Source organism: Cyprinus carpio, chromosome B1 (assembly GCF_018340385.1).
Source record: "Cyprinus carpio isolate SPL01 chromosome B1, ASM1834038v1, whole genome shotgun sequence".
In the NCBI taxonomy this organism is placed as follows: Eukaryota; Metazoa; Chordata; class Actinopteri; order Cypriniformes; family Cyprinidae; genus Cyprinus; species Cyprinus carpio.
Window position 1 is genome coordinate 5631995 of NC_056597.1, and position 23133 is coordinate 5655127.

General features: G+C 38.0%; 1 protein-coding gene across 2 annotated transcripts in view; it reads left to right on the top strand.

Moving 5' to 3' along the window:
* Window positions 1-23133, top strand: part of LOC109107711 (vang-like protein 1) — a 114768-nt gene that overhangs the window by 61429 nt on the left and 30206 nt on the right. The window contains exons 1-3 of one of the 2 annotated variants that reach the window (XM_042716323.1): window positions 402-929; window positions 16389-16820; window positions 18065-18240. In XM_042716323.1, coding sequence (XP_042572257.1) covers window positions 831-929; window positions 16389-16820; window positions 18065-18240 — 707 coding nt within the window. In that variant the 5' untranslated portion in view covers window positions 402-830. Of the gene's footprint in view, window positions 1-401; window positions 930-16388; window positions 16821-18064; window positions 18241-23133 lie in introns of those variants that run through there. The other variant, XM_042716322.1, reaches the window with a different exon arrangement.

Below are 23133 nucleotides of genomic sequence, written 5' to 3' on the forward strand. Positions count from 1 at the left end.
ATAATTGAACAATATTTGAAAGTTATGTGCTAATGTTTTGATGTAATGAGTTGTGTACCTAAACATTTTGTAAATATAATATTTTTATAAATAGAATATTTTTATATTTTATATATATATGTGTGTGTGTGTGTGTGTGTGTGTGTGTGTGTGTGTGTGTGTGTATTTGGTAATCTGTATTTTTTTAGGTGTGTTATTTTTACTTAATGTTTTTAGTGTATAAATAAAAGACATTTAAAAGCCAAGTCACTCGTACACATATCCTTTCTCATCCAAGTCTGCAGACTAAAACAATATGTAATATTAGTGAAATGATATGTGTGAGAAATAAAATGACTCTGAAGAAATTGAAAGGAACATAACAGGCAACAGTAAGTGATGAACACTGTGATATAGAAATGTTGTCTAAACACCAACAAGACTTGCAAGCAATATTTTCTAAGAGAGAGAGTTGACTGTAACTGAAAGTATTTCAATGGGCGTCTACACAGCCCCTAATTGGTCGATTATGTTATTTGCCATCTCTCCCTGGTGAGTGGACTTGTTTATTTTATGGACTGATGACCTCCCTCCTCCTCTTTCCTTGCTTCTCTTTCCTCTCCTTTGATATCACATGTGACATACCCTCCCTCATCTCTTGGACACTTCCAAAGCCGTTTATTTAACCTCAGCACATGGGCATGTAACTGCTTAGATTGCATGACGGGTAATTATTTTCAATAAGACAAAATCAAGTCAGTGAGCAGTGACCGGATTCTGAGTGGAGTGTTTGCTATACTTGCTGCCTCAGAGAGTTAAAAACCACAATTGCAAATATAAGTTCCATTGTAATGGCAGAACCAGGGCAGGCTGAGATCAGTATGGAAGAACTGGCATTAAACAGTGAACCTTCAGAACAGCACAGATCACTGCCTGCACAACCTCGTCAGGTAGGACAACTATTGGCATGTAGCTCTTTAATCTCAGAAGAAATGACAGTATCTTGTCCAGGTGCCTGCTATGAAATATCTCGACTGCTTGAGGTTTTCCAACGATTCTTGTTACTTTTATAGAGCAGTGTAAGTCACTGTTGAGTGTGTATTTTTTCTACATGACCCTGACATCAGATTACCTATGGTGTTAGATAATATTATAAAGTTACAAGGTAGTGAAATGTACATTTATTGGGATTTAATAGAATGATGTGTGTTGGGACAAGCACAAATGTAAGAACACTTTAGGCTATTGCTTCTCTGAAACCGTCGGAAAAAAGCTGAAATTATGGAGGACTGCTTGCATAGCTTTTTTTCTCAATTGGCTGTCACATATGTAATGGTATTACCTTTAATTATATGACTAATGCATGTCAAAATTCACAATGGGTGAATTTTGTGTGGAAACAGACTGTCCTTATTTTTCTTCTTTTTGTGCTATGTATAAGTCAGTATCTTTCCATCTGAGAGCATCTAAATTCTCTCTCTCTCTCTCTCTCTCTCTCTCTCTCTCTCTCATCCTCCTCTCTTATGCCTCTAAAGTGCACCTTTGAACAAAGCTTCAAACAAAAAGCCTAAACAGATTAAGGTTCGTCACATTTCTTGTGTAGGCCTGATGTTATTCTGTATATATAGTACTTAGAGCATCTGTACACTTCAGAACTGATTTATGTTTTTTCTGTGAATGAGAAAATAATTCACAGTACAAGAAGTAAACATAAGTTACAAAATATGAGATCAAGTAACGTGAAACTACTTTGTTTGGCCTTCCAAAAGAGGACACAACTAGAAATCATGTTTATATCACGTTTATAATGGGTTTTATGTTTATGTCTCGTCACTCCGGCCGGACAGGGCATCACAATATGTTAAGGGGCGTAACATTTCCATCACACGCTTAAGGTATTCGGTCAATCACAACGCACTGGATAGCTGGCCAACCAGAGCACACCTCGCTTTTCAGACTGATGAACCTTGTAAAAATCAACATGTTTCAAGGCGGGTCATAGAGGAGAAACAATAATGTACAGTATGTGGAAAATAATGTGTTTTTTAAACTTTAAACCGCATAAACACATTTCATTACACCAAATAATCTTCTTTTTAGGAGCATCATATGACCCCTTTAAGAGTCAACCACACCCCCCTAAAATGGCTTGTTCTAACACGCCCCCACATCTCTACGTCACTATGTGTGAAGAATTGCATAACCAATCACAAATGTTCACGGAAAGAAAGAAGGCGTAACTTTTATTCTCTCTGTTGCCTCCACTGCGATATTGTGGAGTCGCTGTGTGTTTCGTTGTGAAAGCGAAACTACTTTGTTTGGCCTTCCAAAAGAGGACACGACTAGAAATCAGTGGTTAAGTTGTATTTCAACACTGTTCCAGAACAGTCCAACCCAAATATTCAGATGTGTGCTGTGCATTTTATGGAGGATGATACAAATAGGTTGTCCTTCATCCGTGTATTGGGATCTTGGGAACAAATCTTTCTATTTAACAGGATCTTCTTAGTGAACCAGTCGAACCAAGTTTGCATCTCAAGTACGCACTAATCCACAAATTACTTGAGTTATTCGGTTTATAAACGTGCCTTACACTCCCTCTGACACAAAATAAACCAATATCCCGAGTTATTCAGTTACTCCTAACAGTACATTGACTGAACTGCTAGAAGAGAACTCATGATGGGATGTGCACGAGCAGAGCAGCTTGACTGAGTCTTGTGCTGCTGGACTGGAAGGCAGCATAGTATGTTAAGGGGCGTAACATTTCCGTCACACGCTTGATAATCCAATCAGAGTACACCTCGCTTTTTCAGAACGATGAGCTTTTTAAAAATCGACGTGTTTCAGAAGCCGATGCATAGAGGAGAAACAATAATGTACATTATATGGAAAATAATGTGTTTTTTTTAACCTGAAACCACATAAACACATTGCATTACACCAAATACACAAAATGATGTTCTTTTTAGCAGCGTCATATGACCCCTTTAAATAAAACATAAAGCACAAAAATAATGCACATTACTTGTAAATATGATAAAAAAACTAAACCTGACGTGTAATTGTGACTTCCAAACGAATAAATACAAAATTACGAAGTAAACAACTAATATAACCATATAACTCCAGATCACAGCATTTTGATCACAGTTTGGGGGCTGATAAAAATAATTTCTCAAACACCCTTGTATTGACGTAAGTTTTAGCTCTAATAGGACCTTTGTATGTTTGATCACAGTTTGGAGGCTGATACAAATAGGTTGTCCTACATCCGTGTATTGGGATTGCTGAATGACTGTGGTTGTGATGAAACTGAGCATTAGTTTCCACCAAAGTCAAACTTGGCTGAATCATGGCCCCTACTCTTTTTTTCTTTTTCTTTTTTGTTGGAGCACTCCTGCACATCATAAGTGAAAATTTGCCCCAGCAAGATAAAATCATGTGTAAAACAATGTGTAGATTCAGTCCCTTGCAGAACCTGATTTTACCAGGTTACCCAACATCTATGTTCACCCTGGAACATCATTGTGATTAACCAATCAGATCTGAAGAACCAGTTTATAGTTTTTGTAAAGTTTAGGCTTACAATCAGTATTTGGTGCTTGTGCATCTGTGTCATTCATCTATCATTTTCTCTGATTTTAGGGATTAGTCATGGTTAATGTTAAGTTTAGGTGAAGGGATATGGTCAATACTAAATTTTTGATTAAAATTATGTTCCAGGGTCAACAAAATATGACTCAGCAAAATCAAGTCAACATTGATTTTGAAATAAATTTGACTCTGAAAAAGAGTCTTTGAAAATCTTTGAAAAAAACTAAAATATTGTTCGACAAAGCTTTTATGCTCTCAGTCCATATGCTCCCAGTGGTATAGTCAGGATACTCTGCAGGTCTTGTGGAAACCATGTTAATGTATCTCTCAACCCCAGACGCACTATATAGTTTCCTCTCCAAGGGATCCAGTCATTTAATGCATGTCTTCATGTTACAGTACTCTCGTTAAAGATGTTATATTAATACACATTTAATCTCAAATGTCTCAAGCCTGGCACTCTTTCTCCCTCCCCATATATCTTCTATCCCATCTTCATCCCTGGAATCCTGCTTTATACATCAACTCTATCTATTATCGAGTGCACTCATTTAATCCCACCATGCATCTCAATAATGAGTATATAACCAATGTAAACTCAAGGCTAGCCACAAGGAAATACCCATGTAGTGTGAGCAATGCACCAAATGAATTCCTGCATCTCTCATCAAAAGATCACATCAACACCAAATCCCAATTCCTTGAAAACAGAAAAGCAAAACTGCCACACAGTTACCCATCTATCTCTCTTTATCTTTTTATTATTTTTATGCTTCCTCTAGGGCAAATTGTTAATTATTTAGGGTATCACTTTTATGCTGATGATACCTACATTTACACCAGGTCATCAAATGTATATCAGGCTATGGTATGCAATTCCTTCCTATAGAAAAGCTCCCTTATGCATCTTTTTAAAACAGTTAAGGTCTATAATAGATAAACACATAAATCATTAGGCCTAAATTATTATAGAAAGATAAAAATGCTAAATTGATTAACTGTTCAATAGGGTGTTGACTTATTTATTGTTTGTTTTTACTGTATGTTACTCTTTGTTATTCTGTTACTCACCTGTGCATTCTACAAAACCTTTAATAGTCCTTATAATTGGTTAACAGTCATCTGTCTGCTGCCTTACCTGACAGCAATGGATTTTCCATCACATCCATCCATTCTTCAAACCTCTTGTCCTACGTAGTCACAGAAAATTTATTTTATATCATTAATTCTGAATTACACAGCTCTCCTCAGACTAATTAAACAAACATACTCATTTCAGATCTCTCTGTCTGAGCATATTTGAATACACAGACAACCCTTCTTAGTTTCCCTTGCACTCCTGTATTCACCATACCGCAATCACTTTAGCCTTAGGCACTGAATGCTTCAGTGACTCTATCTGGGTTCAGCGTGTGCTGATGTGATCTCATAAATGTAGGCTGTTTATATTATACTCAGCAAGGAGGAAAAGTAAACAAAGCTATGATCCAGTTGCTAAGTTAGAACAAGATTCTGTTACATTTATGTCAATGTTTTTGCTTCTAGAAGCAGTTTGATTATAGTGCTTTTATTTTATTTTTTTTGTTTGTTTCATTTGATGATATCATTTAAATGTCAAAGAATACAACAAATTTTTCATTAATAAATTAAAAGTACAATTAATCAAATTTAAATCCCAATATAAGCTAGTATCCATGAATATTGAAGCACAAAAAGACTACATAAAGCTACATAAAAGCGAAGCATGTTGTGTGTGTCTCAGTATCAAGCATGTGTGATGCTCTTCTGTCATCTCATTATATGAGGGCATGAACACATGAACTTCATCTCTAGAGCTGCTCTGAGAGTCACTTCACCAGCATTTCACTTTAGTAAATTATTGTCAGATACACAAAAAAACTCCAATATGGGTTTCCAGTTCTTCTCCTGGAGGACTGCATCTCTTGCAGAATTTAGCTCCAACACGCTTGCTTTGAAGTTTCTGGTAATCATGAAGATCACTGCATCACTGCTTTATGTTGCTTTACTGTTGATGGAACCAGTTCAGTGGGTTTAAATATTTTGACCATGTTACTATGATTTTGGGAAACAGTTTTGTTCAGATAATTTGTCACAATGGTTTAAGCAGTGTTACGACGTTGTACAGGATACATTCCCCAGTAGAGTATTGCAGTGCTCATAGTGCTTGAGCATTTGGTTTCCTATACAGCATAAAACTGACTAAAACAGACTATGTGATGGTTAAGGAGTTCTGCAAGAACAAACTAAATCAATACATCAGAGTCTCTTCAACTTGGGACACTTTTTATGCCACAGAGATAGCTTTTTATTAACTCAACATTTTCCTATATAAAGAGTAAATTAAAATGACTTGGAAACTTTTTACAATGTTTTCATCATTAATTTTTCTTTATTATATTTTTCTTGTCCAAAATAAGAAAATATTCTTTCAGTGAACTTATGCAAGTGGGTTATTAGCCTTGGCAAGACAGAAACAGTAGCTTTTTTGTTCCAAAAATTCCATGGCCATTGTTTCCATCCCTGTTGAAAAAACCAAGGTATGTTTTGAAGCACGGCTGCTGGTTTGATCTGGTTTAAGCTGGTCCTGAGCTGGTTTAAGTTGGTCCTCAGCTGATCATGTGCTGGTCCTAAGCTGCTGCACGATAAATCACAAGTGTTCTGTGATTAATAGTAAATCTCCATCATGTGCTTTCAGATGGAGCTGACAAGCTACGTAATATTGCGTTCATAACCGGCATTACTGACGAGATGCACATGACATCCTAAGCAACTAGCTCCTGCTCAGGACCAGCTTAGTACCAGCATATGACCAGCTTAAAACAGCTCATGACCAGCTAAGGACCAGCTTAAACCACCGCAAACCAGCAGCCATGTTTCAAAACATATCTAACCAACATATGCTGTTTTTTTTCAACAGGGATGACATGCAAGTGTGGAAAGTCCACAAGGCCAAAAGTAACATGTAAGAATAAGTCGTATATTCTTGCCTTCGAGATCGCAATTATAATTTCTGGTTCAGGTTAGGCTACTGAGCAGAGGAGACCAGGTACCCGGGACCAAAGAATGAGACACACAAAGTGCCCAGTGGGTCACATATATACTACAGGTTGAGGAAGTGAAACGAACAACAGTCTGGACAAAACTTGCCAGACCAGCATAACAAATTCCTATTACATCATGATCAGATCAAAATGTCATGGTCAGCAATTTGGCACTTCTCTTTAGAGCACAATGGCCCAATGTCCCTAGACACAAAATACAGGATACAAGAGGTTCATCCAGAATCTCACAATGGCCACTTTAAGACAGTCAAAGACATGTCTTACTTAATCGTGAACAGTCTTGTGCATCATCTTAATAAACATCACATTTTTGTAGATATAAGACTATATGTGAAATCATCCTTTCAGTTAGTATAAACACTTATATTTGTTAGACACAATGATAATACATCCAACATAAAATCAGTAAGGAAATATAAAATCAGTAATCCTTAAAATCATTTACTTTGATTATTTCCAGTACTTATTCCTCATTTCCTTCAGAATTTAACTCATATGTGTGTACATAATCTTCCCCTACATAAGTATCAGTATCAGATTCAACTTCATCTGTGTTAATCACATGCATCTCCATTTGTTGAACATCTGTGTCAATTGGCAAGACCGGATTGGTTACTTGCATCATCGCTTGATACGTACCCCTGGTAGTGATTGCTGAAATCGAATGCATAATAGAACTACTAATACATTGCATCACACAGGGTGCTATCAGAACTAAAATCAACAATAATACAACAATTGGTACGACAGTATGCAAAATCCAAGTTCCCCATCCACCCCACAGGCCATCCAGCCATTCCAACCATGAGGAATCAGCCCTCTTTGGGTCAGGGATGGATTCTTTCATATGATCCACAATATTTGTTATGTTGTCTGAGTTATCTGGAATATAAAAACAACATGACACTCCTAACATTTTACACACTCCTCCTTGTTGCGAGGTTAAGACATCAAGCACTAGTCTGTTTTGGACAACTGCTTCTCTCATCTTCTTTAACTCTTCTGTAATTAATCCTAAAGCGTGAGCAGTATCATTTTCTAATGACAAAACCTGCCAGGCTAAACCATTAATCTTATTTAAGGCAACTGCAGTTCCTACTCCTGGAAAGAAACTAGCTATAGACCATCCTACATTTTCCCATGGAGTGGTCCAAGGATTAGCTATCTTGTAACCATTATAACGATCAGGTATACTCTGAATATCTCGTTTCTGTCTAGTATGCTTTACCTGTTTCCCACAAGTATCAATGTCTTTCCTTGTTAGAACTGTAGTTCCTGTAGAGAGCAGAGCTGGGTAGCAACATCCACGCCAGTCTCCCTCATCTAAATGATAGTAAGCCATTCCTCCACAGGTCCAACTTATACCTGGGGCACTATCCAAATAGGAAAATGGACAATGAAAATTCTCAACAGTTTGATTCTCATACTTAATAGTACAATTATAATTTCCATTTACAGTGTTTTGAATTAGAGTTATGACATTCTTACATGTTGACATTCCCACATAATGTTTCCCTTTGTTTGAACAAATACACAAATCTGCGAAATGTGACTGTACATGGAAAACTGGTCCTTTGAAAGGCAGTTTCTCATATGAACAATTATAATCTTGAAGAGAAAACAACAATGCCTTATTTGCTCTTAGATTATTTGTCATCTGTAGAATTCTAGACATCTGTGGTGGTATATCACATCTATCCCTTTCAGGGCAAACCATATTTGAAGTTACTGGATGTGTTTTCCATGCTGAATGTAACTGCATACATATCCAACATTCTCCTTCTATTTCCTCTTTCAGAGTTCCTCTTTGTAACAATGCCAGTGCACATGCATAATTCCCTTCACATTTGGCTTTTGCTGTTCTAACTTCCTTAACATTATCACTTAGATCAGAACTCATAATAAGCTCTACATCTGTTTCAGATGCATCCTGTGGTAAATCAATCAGGTTTGGAGATAGATCAGAAAATTTCCTTTCAATGATTTGTTCTTCTTCAGTCATCACAACAGTAATCTGAACACTCTGATACACATCTGCTCCTCGTATGGACCATGCGCAGTAATATCCTCCAGTGTCTGTGTACTGTACCTTGGCTATGGTAATATTTAATAACCATGCATATCCCTTACTCCCATCTCTCCAAATCATTCCTGATTGCTCTTTCTTTACTATGTCTATCTTGAATCTTTCATCAACTCCCCATGCTCCTGTCCCATAGTAAGCTTTAACATCAGACCAACTACAAACTTCTGCACAGAAATAAAATTCAGTACCATACAAGTTTCTAACATTCTTCAGATTCATCATTGGTCCTACACTTACAGATATAGGATCACAGAGAAAACTCTCATCTCTTCCCTGTCTGAGAGTAAGTATCAATGGATTGTCATGAGGGAGACTTCCCTTTGAGTTTGATAGTTCCCTCTTTTGTGGGTTTGTGTCATTCTGTCTTACTTTCTCTACTTCCCTTAAGAAAATCACTGAGACAATTATCACAGCTATTGTCACTAAGACACATGTGGTTCCTCTTATTCCACACATACCAGGCAATCTGAATGGGTGCCACGGTTTTGAATTCTCTCCTATTCTTCTTGACATAGGAACGTATAATGTGCTTCCACTAATGATTTTGTGCTTGTATCTATCCTATAAATGATTAGCATTCCACTCTGATGTACCTCTTTTGGCCTAATTATATTGACTAAAGCAGTATTAGGAGGTCTTCTGGCTATTCTGGTTTGTACCAATGCCCATGCGTCTATTGAACTATCTGGTGGATCTGTATATATTTTAGTAACTCTCCCTGAAATTAAACTTGAAGCAGGTAATCCTAAATTACTTAAGGCACTTAGCGCTATTTCATACCAGGTTTGTCCCTGCGCTAACGTCCATTCTCTTACTACCTCAAATAAGGACATTAGATCATTTCATTTTCAGGATCCCAATATACTTCACTTCTATATGCTTCAAAAACTCCGTATTTTACAGTAAACAACCAAAATGTGGTTCTATTTGGAAATACTCTCTGCAGTATTATGTGTTGTAGGTTAGGTTGTTGTTCCAATGAAGTCTCAGCTAAGCAGACAATGTTCTCATCAAAATCTGCAACTGCTTCTGCTATTGTACGCTGAGTAAAACTCTCTAATGGTGGTACGTCCATCAATAGAATTTAGCCCGTACTGGTAACAGGGTGGTGTAAGGAGTTAGCACTGTTTTGACTCAATGGGCCATCTATCTTCTTTGCTTTGGATAACCCCCACCTCACTATTAGAGGTAGTTCCCTCCTCAGCTTAATCAGCACCTCTTCCTCCCTGTTATACAGTAAGGAGAATCCCCGTTCGAGATTCTATTTTAAATTGGAGCTTGCCTGCTCTCCTGTAGAATAATACTTCAATCTTGAAGCGTGGATCCACTGTGGTTGATAGTCTGTCAGTACTCCCGTCCGGGTTACTGCGATCACAGTGGCTGGTCCAAGATATCTTGGTTCTCCCACCTTCGTCGGCTTCAGGCTCTTGATAAGCACACTCTGTCCTGGAACAAAGGAGTGAGTAGGGTGTTCTGAGGGGAGAGGGAGACACAAAGAAACGTCAGCACATATGGAATTAAGCTTCTCAATGAGGGACGTTACGTAATCCTCCTGTATCACCTCCAGATCACCTAAGGAAGTAAAACCTGAGCGACCCTTAACCCATGGGGTTGGAAAAGGTCTTCCCATTAGTATTTCAAATGGTGAAAATTTCGTGGTGGAAGATGGAGTCATTCTTATCTCTGCCAATACGGCAGGTAGCAAATCTACCCATTTCTTCCCCGTATCAATTGAGGCTTTAGTAAGCCTTCGCTTAACTGTTTGGTTAAGTCTTTCCACATTTGACGAAGACTGTGGATGGTATGGTATGTTTAGGTGCCAATCAATAGATAATACTTTAGCAAGTAGCTGTGTTATCTTTGATGCAAAAGGTGTTCCATTATCACTTTCAATAGTGGTAGGTATCCCAAATCTAGGAATTATCTCCTTAGTCAAAATCTTTACCACTGTTTTAGCATCTTCCTTTGCACATGGAAATGCTTCTGGCCACTTTGAAAATCTATCCACAATGACCAAAAGGTATCTCAAATTTCCTATTGGCGGCATGTGCGTAAAATCAACTTGCACATGTTGAAATGGTGCTTCTGGATGAGGCAATGCATCATGCTTAACAGGTTTGTGCGGATTTACCTGTGCACATGTGAGACACGAATCTAAAATCAGCTTCGCTGTTTTGTGTACATCTGCAATACAATACAATTGATTAATCACTTGTACTACTTTTGCACAGCTTGTATGCGACAGTCCATGGTAGTGTCTAATTAGGATTACTAGCCCTAATTTTGGGAGAGCTATTCTCCCCTTCTCATCTCTCAAAAGTCCATCTTTATCTGGAGCACAGTTATGTTTACTCCAGTGCTCTAGATCAACTTGAGTAGGTTGACTTTGCAAAATCTTAATATCTATGTCAGGTACATTTGTTATATGCACTGTCATAGCTACCTGAATTTTGTTTCCCATATCAAATGGTGATTTGATTTGAGCCTTGGCTGCTTCTTTTGCAGCTTCATCTGCTTTTCTATTTCCTACAGCCTGTTCTTCCTCTCCTATTGCGTGACCCTTTACCTTTATTATGGCCACTTCGGAGGGTAGCTGTACTGCTCTGGTTAACTGTCCTATCAGATTTGAATGTGCGATTGGTTTCCCACCTGCAGTTTTGAAATCTCTAGCTTCCCATGTTTTAGCAAAGTAATGTACCACTCCCCAGGCATACTTTGAATCAGTGTAAATTGTTACCCTTTTTCCTTCCATCAGCTCACACGCTCTTATTAACGCTACCAATTCAGCAGCTTGAGCTGAATTATAGTCTAAAGCAAAAGCTTCCATTGTTTCCCCAGTCTCAGACACCACAGCATAGCCACAGAGGTAGACACCATCAGAGGGTTTTGAGCATGATCCATCAACATATATGTGCTCCCCCCCATCCAGGGGCGAATCCAAAAGATCGGCCCTGGAAGAACATGAGGAAGTCAGTTCAATTAAGCAATCATGCTCTGTAACATAATCAACCATGTCAGCCATTCCTAAAACTCCCAACAGTGCCGGGTTAATGGACGCTGTTGGCTGAATCATTAGATTTTTGGTGGCCAGCAAAGTTGCCTCGTACCCTGAGCGTCGTTGCGCTGTCATGTGTTGTGTCTGCATATTATGCAAAATTGCGCCTACCTGATGTGACGTGTACAGTGTCATTGGGTGTGAAAGAACCATTCTCTCAGCCATCTGTACCACCAGAGCAGCTGCAGCCACGGCACGAAGACATGCTGGCATACCTGTAACAATGTTATCTAATTTCTTAGACAAGTATGCTAATGGTCTATATGTGGAACCATGCTGTTGCAACAGAACCCCTATGGCTACCCCCTCTGTTTCTCGGACATGCAAATGAAAGTTTTTCCGATAGTCAGGCAGACCCAAAGCTGGGGCCTGAGTGATCGCTGTCTTCAATGCAGTAAAGTGTAGTTCTGCTTCTGCAGTCCAGTTCAGTAGCTTACTGATTGGAGCCTTGTGGTCTATCAGGCTTCTCAGGTGCCTGTCATGCACCGCACAGTCAGGTATCCAGGATCTACAATAGTTGACCAGTCCCAGAAAACTTTGGAACTGTTGCACCGTTCGAGGAGACTTCATCTTCCTGATCAGCTGGACCCTATCTGTGGATATTGCTCTCAGACCTGGCATAATAATGTGTCCCAAATAAGTCACATTGGACTGCACCCATTGCAGTTTGTCTCTTGAGGCCTTGAATCCTGCCTGAGCGAGCACATTGCAGACTATGATAGATGCGTGTTCACAGTCCTCTTCTGTTTCACCCGATATCAGGATATCATCTGCATATTGAAGCACACAGACTGTAGAGGGCAAATCAGTCATCTTTGCTAATGTCCTCTGTACGTCAGCCGAAAAAACAGCGGGAGAATCCACGTAGCCCTGAGCCAAGCGTGTCCATGCAAGTTGCTTTCCTTGAAAGGTAAATGCTAATAAAGGCTGAGTGTCTGGATGTACAGGGACAGAGAAAAAAGCTGCACACAGATCAATGACCGTAAAATACTTGTGCGTACATGGAATAGAATTAATAACAGTCGGTACATCAGGCACAATTGGAGCCAAAGGTGTTATCAATTGATTGATAGCCCTTAAATCTTGAGTCAAACGCCATGTTTTGCCATCTGCTTTAACTATAGGGTTAATTGGCGTGTTATAAGGCGAATGAACAGGTACGAGGACACCCTGCTGGATAAAACTCTCAATCACTGGCTGTATACCCAGTTCCTTATCTTTGGATAAAGGATACTGTTTAACATACACTGGTTTGTTCGTGTTCAATTTAGCTCTATATGGTTCCATGTCTATAAAGCCTGTGTCATCTTTATACTGTGACCATAATGATGGGTCTACCCGAGTTTCCACTGCTTGTGGGATTTTAGACCTGGGCTTACACTCGTGTGGCTGTACTTCGCTGTCTTCCCAAGTCGGTAATGGGTTAACAGAGACCTGTAGACTTGACAGGAAAGAAAAAGAAACCAGGTTATCAGTGAATTTAATGTCCATGTTCAATTTGTGCATTAAATCTCGCCCTAATAAATTTAGTGGAGCTCCAGGGATGATTGTAAATTTATGAAAAAATGGAATTAAACCAGGAGCTCTTACCTCCAAAGGAGGCGTTACTGGACATGGTATGTCAGTTCCTGAAATTCCTACAGAGTTAATTATTTTACTAGAAAGAGGACCCTCATAATGTGCACTAGTCATTGACGTTGCATCAGCTCCAGAATCTAAGAGGAACGTCTGTGGTTGACCATGCACTAATAATGTAATGTATGGTAAATCTTTATTGTTATTTGTAAAAGTGAGGGTCGTCATAGATACATTGGAACTGACTGCACTCTGTAGGCATCCCTATTGTTCTTCATGCTGTGCATGATTTTGCCATGTAGTGGGGTAAGTGGAGTTTACTGTGCCTGTGCCTCTCTGCTGTGGCTGTTCTATTTTAGACTTCCACTGCACTGGGTTTCTCTGAGGCTGACTTCTCCCTTTTTTGCAGTCTCGTTGGACATGACCTTCCTTCCCGCAGCGATAACAAACCATTCTAGACCTTCTTGGTTGGATTGATCTAGGTTTCATTTCTGCTTTTAGGTCAAGCTCAACTCTCTGTGGCCTTTGCCCAGTGAACATGGCTGTTTCAGTTTTAACCACAAACCCTCCAGAAATGTCTAGTTCCCTAACTCTCTTTCCTAATGCTTCTATGGTCATCTCAAGCAAATTTGTGGTTGTGATTCTAATCAGTTGTGCTTGCTTTCCATGCATATTATTCAGGAAAGTATTAATGAATAATGCCTTTAGGGCATCATTGATTGGGAGTTTAGACTCCTCAATCCATGCCTTTTTGAATCTCAGATAGAAATCTGAAGCAGTTTCTTTTGGTTTCTGCTTTGTATTTTCAGCAAATGACAAATCTTGCCTATTTCCTAAACGCATGTCTAAGAAAACTCTCAGCTCTTTAAAGAATGCAACATGATTTTCCTGCTTTTCCCAGAAAAATACATGAGGCGATGCGGCCGTAGCAGAGCCAGATATCTCATCATTTTCAAATTTCAGTGATTTACACGCAGTGATCAGCATTTCTTCAGTGACATCTCCTTCTAAGGTTCTTGCCAGAACCGCTCTGTAATCTGCACCTGTAAAATGAGCATATTTTGTATGTGATTGCAGAATAGTCACAAATTTACTAGGGTTCTGAGGAGAAGGCAAACTTTTACATATTGCTTCCATATCTGCCATTTTCACTGGTTTCACCCCTATTGCATTTCCTGATCTCAGCCATACCATAGCACCGTGAGTTTTAGTCTGTTCCTGTTTCTCTTTGGGTGTGACCAATTTTGTAACAACAGGACTATTTTGTGGTGGCGGCGGTGGCGCTGAGGGAGAATGAGACATGGAGTAGGGTGGTGGTGTATCTTTTGCAAGTCTGCTTTGTTTAGCCACAAAAGCAACTACCTTTTTCTTTTCTGGCCCTTGATCCCAGACTTTTTTAAGATCCTTCCAAATATTATAACTCTTAGTCATATACTTATAGTCCCAATTGGGATCTCCCCACCCTTCAAAAACTAAACTTTTAGCCAACTCCATGCCATCATCTGTGAATGAACCCTCTCTTGGATATGGCACTTCGATTTGCGGTCTCATTCGCTCTGACCAGCCTGCCATATCACTCACAAAAGGTTCCGTATAAAACCCTTGATTGTTTCTGAACATAAACTCTACTGGAGTTTCTCCAGGTAATGGTCTTGAAACTGAACCCCCCATCTTCCACTCAAAAATAGCAGCAACACAAAATAGCAAATAACGGCAGTGTTAAGCAGCAAGCGGTAGTGTAAAAAATCTCCTTTACTCTTTTGCCCAACCTCAACTGTGATTCATGTATCGTATTGTGACCTTTGGGTGATATTCCTATTGATTGACTCACACAAAGCAAAGTTTTGCACTCTCGGGTCGCCCACTAGTTCGGGTCGCCCACTAAAACCTTTTTTCTTTTTTTTTTTTTTTTTTTTTTTTTTTTTTTTTTTTTTTAGGTCACAATATATCAACATAGAATAACAATTGATAATTGAATTTGTTCCACAATATGGAATATGATTAAATTTCAATCCCCAAAACTAAAGAAACATTTTCTCCGCGAAAGCTAAATACGTCACCGTGATCAAAAATACAGTGTGATCAGTACTGCATATACAATCACTCTCCACGCTAATAGTCCACAGGCATATATAGTATTGCTTTTAGCAATAATCTGCAAGTGACTACTGTTGCCAGCCGTAGTGTAACAACCAATAGAAAAATTAATTTCCACTAGCAAATAGTGATTGAAACTCTCTCCCGTCTCTATACGGGGAGCTACCCCGGGGACAATTTTTACATTAATCCCCCAAGGATCCTACAGGGGTAAGCGCTATATTTCCTTCAAGAAATATACAAAACACTTACCCCCTTCCCGTAGGTCCTCCTGATTCACCGGTGCGTCTTCCCCACTCGATCTCGGGACTTTCTTACCGGTTCTCTAGGAGATCCCACCTATTTGCGGACGAGCCCCCAAACTGTAAGAATAAATCGTATATTCTTGCCTTCGAGATCGCAATTATAATTTCTGGTTCAGGTTAGGCTACTGAGCAGAGGAGACCAGGTACCCGGGACCAAAGAATGAGACACACAAGGTGCAGTTCATTCTAAGCTCAATTTTTATTATGCCCAGTGGGTCACATATATACTACAGTTTGAGGAAGTGAAACGAACAACAGTCTGGACAAAACTTGCCAGACCAGCATAACAAATTCCTATTACATCATGATCAGATCAAAATGTCATGGTCAGCAATTTGGCACTTCTCTTTAGAGCACAATGGCCCAATGTCCCTAGACACAAAATACAGGATACAAGAGAGGATTCACATAAATAAATGTACCTAAAGTCCACAAGGCCAAAAGTGCCAATAGTTGAAGGAGGATTCACATTGTTTATTAATCTCTCTTGCTCAAATCTGTCATGTCCTATTGGTTACCCCCTCCTTATGCACTAATGATGCTGAACTATGTATAGACTTGAGTCTAATCTCTCTCTATTTCCCCATGCCCTTATCCCTCTTTCTTTCCAGGATGATAACTGGGGTGAGACTACGACAGCTGTCACTGGCACTTCAGAACACTCTCTATCTCAGGAGGACATTGTTCGCATCAGCAAAGACCTCGACGACAGTGTGGGCCTAGACTGCAAACGTTATCTAAATGTGGCTCTGTCTGTCATCCTGGGACTCGTGGTTTTTCTGACTCCACTTGCCTTCCTTATCCTGCCTCACCTCCTCTGGCCTGATAGACTGAGAGCCTGTGGAACGGCCTGTGAAGGTCTCTTTATATCTGTGGCATTTAAACTGCTGATTTTATTGTTGGCAGTGTGGGCTCTATTCTTCAGGCCACCCAGGGCTGGTTTGCCAAGAATCTTCGTCTTTCGAGCCTTACTAGCCACATTGGTGCTACTGTTTGTGCTTTCCTATTGGTTGTTTTATGGAGTGCGAATCCTGGACTCACAGGTGAGGCTAAAAGTGTGCCTACTTGCCTACTTATTACAAAAAATGAAAATTCTGTAATCATTTACTCATCGTCCTGTCATTCAAACCTTTATGAAACCTTTATATTCTTCTGCACAACAAAAAGTAACATATTTTGAAGAATGTTTTAATTCAGCTGTTTTGTCCATACAAAGTCAGTGGTGTCCAAAACAGCACTGTATAGACAAAAATAAATAAATAAATATGTATATATACAGTAGTCAACATTTGAAGTGGATCAAAAGTTAATAAAAGTTGTCCTAAGCAAGAATGCATTTTTGGGTTTAGGTTTTAGGACAACTTTATATATATATATATATATATATATATATATATATATATATATATATATATATATATTTTATTATATATATATATATATATATATATATATATATATATATATATATATATATATATATTTAATCTTTTAAAATATTTCCTTACACATTCAAAAAGCATACAAATTACGAATCAATTATAAAATAAAAAAAAGAAAATAATTACAATTTTCATTTTGGGGTAAACTTTTCAGTCTAAAACTGAAGTGTACAGTACATTGAATTGTGCAGTTTCAAACTTTCTGAAAAGTGCCAGTTATTAGTGTAGCGCACACCAAATACAGTCTAACCCTAACATTAACTTCAGAGTCATTTTTGTGACTAAGGCTCGGTTGCAGTAATGAGGATTAAGCTTAAATCTAGATTAAATCAAGGTTTGTCTAACAATTACGTTGCACCAAATTTAAGTTTGTTCAAAATATGCAGACTTACATTTCATTTATAACCTGGATTTAAATTGCACTTTAGATATATTATCTTTAATCCTGTTGCTCCTTTACTTTAAACTTTGATGTAAATATCAGTCAGGGATGAACTTTAAATATGAGAAGATGAGGAGGTTTAAATATTCATAAAATCACCTACAGTTAAAATATGGCTGACTGAAAAAAGCAGTGTAGCTGCTTTTACGTGTAAAACCAAAGTACACTTTGGGCTTAACTGCACCAACACTAAAAATATAAAGATAACTAGAATGGCCCATTCTCCAAAAACATCTCTTTGTGAGTACTAGTCCCAATTTCCTATACTTTGTAACTTTAAAATAACTTTAAAATACGTTAATATAGAAACAGAGAAACATTTCAAGTAATGTTATGTACCAGCTAATTCTCATATTACCCTACTTTATGTAACAGTCACTGACAGTCTCTCTATCTGTTCCAGGATGAGGACTACCAAGGGATTGTGCAGTATGCGGTTTCACTAGTGGACGCTCTGCTCTTTATCCACTACCTGGCCATCGTGCTGCTGGAGCTCAGACAGTTACAGCCATTCTTCTCTCTATGTGTCACACGCTCCACGGATGGAGCAACACAACACTATAACTTGGGTCAACTCAGGTTAGAACACTGTCCACAAACTGCTAGATTGTTATGTAGTTATGAAAAGTTATTTTTGAAATGTATTATGCAAAATGGCAATGCATTTCTGTATTTAAATTTACATTTTCCCAAACATATGTGCAACGTTTTTTTCAAATTGCTAATATGCAAATTAAAAACATGTTTGACGCTTTATACACTACCAGTCAAAAGTTTTTGAACAGAAAGATTTTTAAAGAATTCTCTTCTGCTCACCAAGCCTGAATTTATTTGATCCAAAATACAGCAAAAGCAGTAATATTGGGAAATATTTTTACTATTTAAAATAACTTCTGTCCATTTGTATATATATTAAAATGTAATTTATTCCTGTGATTTCAAAGCTGAATTTTTTGCATCATTACTCCAATACAACAATCAACAATTCAAAAAAATGCCCTAAAAATTAACAGCATATTAGAATGATTTCTGAAGGATCATGTGACACCGAAGACTGGAGTAATGATGCTAAAAATTTAGCTTTGATCACAGAAATAAATTCCTCACTTCTATCCCATAATGGCTCAAAAGCAAGATGCAACCGTCAGGCAAGCTCCCTCAGATAACAGTGCAAACCTAAAACCCAAAAATCTGGACCGATTTTGGAGGAGATTCAAAGCTTTCGCAAAGAGATAATCGTCAGGGATGAAATTAAGGACTGAATTAAACAAGACAAACCAAAGAATTAGTCACGCAGAAGATTCACCGTGAAGAAGCTGAAACACGAATGCAAAAACGTGTTTGAAGAGATAATGCAAAAAATGATACTCAATGCAATCGCATTTGAAGCAACAGATTGACCAAGAAGGTAGATGAGAAGAGATAATATAAGGATATACAACGTGCCAGAAGCGCAGAGAAATCCCTGACTGACTACATGAACAACTCTGCGAGACACGTGGATTTCCTCCGGAGGTAGAACTGCATGTGGAGAGAGCAACACCGAGCATTGACTCAAGCCTGGAGTGAACGCGAGACCCAGGTCGATTGTAGGTGAACTTTCCCTCAGGGACAAATGACAGAAGAAGGATACGGAAAGCATGGATGAAAAAGGATATATTTGTGGGTCAACAAAAAATCTATTCGATCATGATTATCCACGCGGTTCTGCAAAAAAGAAAGGGACTACACGGAGCGTAAAAAAAAAGCGCTAAAAGAAAAGAAGATTCGATTCCAGACCCCTTATCCGGCCAGGCTACGTGGTTATATGGAGGATGGACCACATCTACAACACAGCTGACGAAGCGTATATGGATCTGAAGAAAAGAGGTTCAACGTGGAGAAAACAACATCGATGACTGAATCACTCGATGAGGCAAACTAGAGCGCACTTCTTGGGAGACGGTTTCACAACGAAAAACAAGAGGAAAAGGCACCGAGATTCGACAGACATCAGAGAACGTCTACAGGCATATAAGATAATGCGAAGCTGACGATTTAAAAAAAAAGAGAGGAAAAAAGTCTGGTTTTGGACCTTGATTCGTTAGATAGATCTTAATTTAATTTCTCTTTTCGTATTACTGAATTGACACAACCGTCCTCTCAACTAATACGCTCGTATAGGCGTTTGTCCAAATACCTGAAATACGACCCATCAGAGCGTATACTACAATTGCGCCCATATCGGCAAAAGGTCGTGTTCGATATTAATGTTTTTGTACTCTTTTATTTGTCCCGTGATTTGAGTTGGTGTAAGTGTAGCTCAGTTGGTAGAGTTATTGCGTTATACCTTGAAATGCAATCATGCTATCATGGGTTCCGATCCCCGAGAATGGACGTGCACGTAAAAAGGTATATGCTCAAAAAATCAAATTTAGCATGATTTCTGTGAGGGTTAGGTTTAGGGGGTGGGGTTAGGTGTGGTCATTCCGAACGAATAAGCCTCCTAGTAAAATATGTACGAATTACTGTGAGATCGTTGTAAAAAGTCCACACATGCATTTAAATAAACGTGCGTTTTTGATTGGTAATGACGTTATACGTCATTTCATGACGACAGACGCAACGCGATACTGTCAATATTTTTTACAGCCTGCTAGAGGCCGCTGAACGTTAAAACGTAAAAATAGGTCGTAATAAGGTGCTGCACAAACGACCTATATGGTCGTTTTTTGTTGGAGGACAGGCTCGAATGAAAGCACATATCTAAGTCGTAACGTCGGACACGTTGAGTTATGTTGCTTTTATATCTCATGTAAAAGACGATGAACAGGAGGGCCCAATCACCACTATGGAAGAGAAGGTTCTAACTTCCATGCTCAGACGCCACTACTAACTTTTTACAGGGTCATATGTTCCTGACCCCTATCTTGGAAGCACGTTATGTTTGTTGTTTATTGTTTCTCCAGGGATTGTGCCTTTGCCTTCTATCATCCTTTAGATTGCAATTGTATATTGAACAGACATGGCAAATAACGAAGTAAAAGTAATTCTTTCAATGTGAATGGTTTGCTAACCCAATTAAAAGAGAAAAAAATCTTAAGCAAATGAAAAAAAGAAAATGCTCATATTGTATATCTACAAGAGACGCCTCTGAGTAACACTGAGCATGAAAAGTTGAAAAGAATGGGCTTACCCAGATCTATTATTCTTCATTTATATCATACAGGGCATAGAAGAGGAGTTATTATTTTGATATCCAACACAGATTATTTTTGAAAAGAAATATGAGCTATGCTGATAAAGAGGGTCGATTTATCTTTGTTCATGGAGTGATGAATGGAACAATATTACTTTATTTTAACATTTATGCCCCACCAGGTTAGTAATGGTCACCTTTTTTCAAAAGATTTTTCAGATTATATCCTCTGAACACAAGGAATATTGATCTGTGGAGGTGATTTGAATATTACATTACAGCCTGAGCTTGACTCTTCAAACAAAAAAAAGTTATTTTTTCTAAACCCATCCATCGGAAAATTAACCACATTGATGAATGATATTGGCATAATTGATGTATGGAGAGATCTATACCCGAATACTAAGGATTATACACATTTTTCTCTTCCAACCTCCATAATGTTCTAAACCAGGATAGACATTACCTCATGTTTAATAGAGATAGGACCCAGGTGACAAGCTGTGATATTGGAACGATAGTATCTAGTGATCATGCCCCAATCTACCTACAGTAAAACTAGATAATAAATCTAAGGATACTTGGTGGAAACTTAATTCGAATCTTCTTAATGATCCTTCTTTTAAAAATATGTATTAAAAATGAGATTCATTCTTATTAGAAACTAATGATAATGAACGAGGTCACACCCCCCCATACTGTGGGATGCTGCAAAGGCAGTTATTAAGACGTTAAAATTATAGCACTTAGCCTCACTTAAAAAGAAAACTCGACAAAGGAGTAACAAAAATTACAGCATACCTATAAAATTATTATTAGAAAAAGAAACATAAGGAACAAGCAAACCCCAAAAATACTAGAACACAATAAAGAAAACAAGAACGCCCCAATTAATAGGCTGTATACTCAAGAAATAGAGAAAAAAATTATGTTTTCTAAGCAAAAATATTACGAAAATGATCTAAATTTATGAAAATATGGCATGGAAATAAAAAAAACAACAAGCAGATCAAACTATGATACAAAGTCAAGGATCCTATTACCAATTACAAAACAAACCAAACAAGAAACTATTCACGATACTTTTGAAAGGTATTATAAAAATTATATTCTAAAATGCCAGAAGATAGGAACCGAGAGGATTGATTGTTTTTCTATACATTGGAGTTACCTACCATTTACTGATGAGCAAAATAAAACACTGATAGCAGAAATACCAGCAAATGAAGTAAAAGAGGCTATTACTAAACTAAAATCTAATAAATCTCCAGGACCGGACCGGATTACTGGAGAGTGGTATAAAGTATTCCAAAGGAATTAATACCTATTCTGGTACCTCGCACTTTTAATTGGGTTTTTAAAGAATGCAATAGCTCCTCCTCCTGGAAGGATGCAGTTATATCTATTATTCCAAAAGAGGCAAAGATAAGCTAGAATGTGGATCGTATAGACCCTTTATCAATATTGAATGTCGATTATAGACTTTTCCCATCAATTATGTCCAGAAGGATGGAGGATTTCTTGCCTACCTAATAAATCAAGATCAATCAGGTTTTATCCGTCAGAGGTCAGACACAGGATTAATAGGCGTTTACACTGCAAGTATGAATTATATCAAGAAAATAAAATTAAAAATCAATGATTCTAAGTCTAGATGCCGAAAAAGCCTTTGATTCAGTCAATTTGACTATCTCTATAAGGTTCTACATAAATTTGGTTTTCACAAAGATATATTGACTTAGAAGACATACAGGCAGAAGCTATGATAAATAGGCACCAACTGCAAAAAAATAAAGATTTAATGGTTATTTATCAAAATCCTTTACATTGGAAAGGGGCACTAGACAAGGCTGTCCATGGTCACCTCAACTATTTGCACTATATTTAGAACCCTTAGTACAAAGCATCAGACAGGATAAAACAATTCAAGGTATCAGTATAAACAAACACAAAACACAAAAACACACAAAATAGCCTGCTATGCAGATGATATACTGATGATCGCAGAGTTTATCTTGGAGTATCCAACCATATAAAGTCTTTTGCCTCAACTAATGAAAAGCCTACAAGGATTTTCAGAGAAAGAATTCTGGAGAAGACTTAGCCAGACAGATGGAACTAATTCCCTTTTTAGTTTTAGATCAAGGATTGAAGCCAATTTTAAAAGATGTATTACCAAAAATCTTTACCTATTCCAATGCCTACCTGTAGAAATAACGGAAAACAGTCACTAGAGTGGGATAATTCTTTCACGTTTATTTGCAAGGGAAAAAGCAAGAGTAACGCTTTAAAAC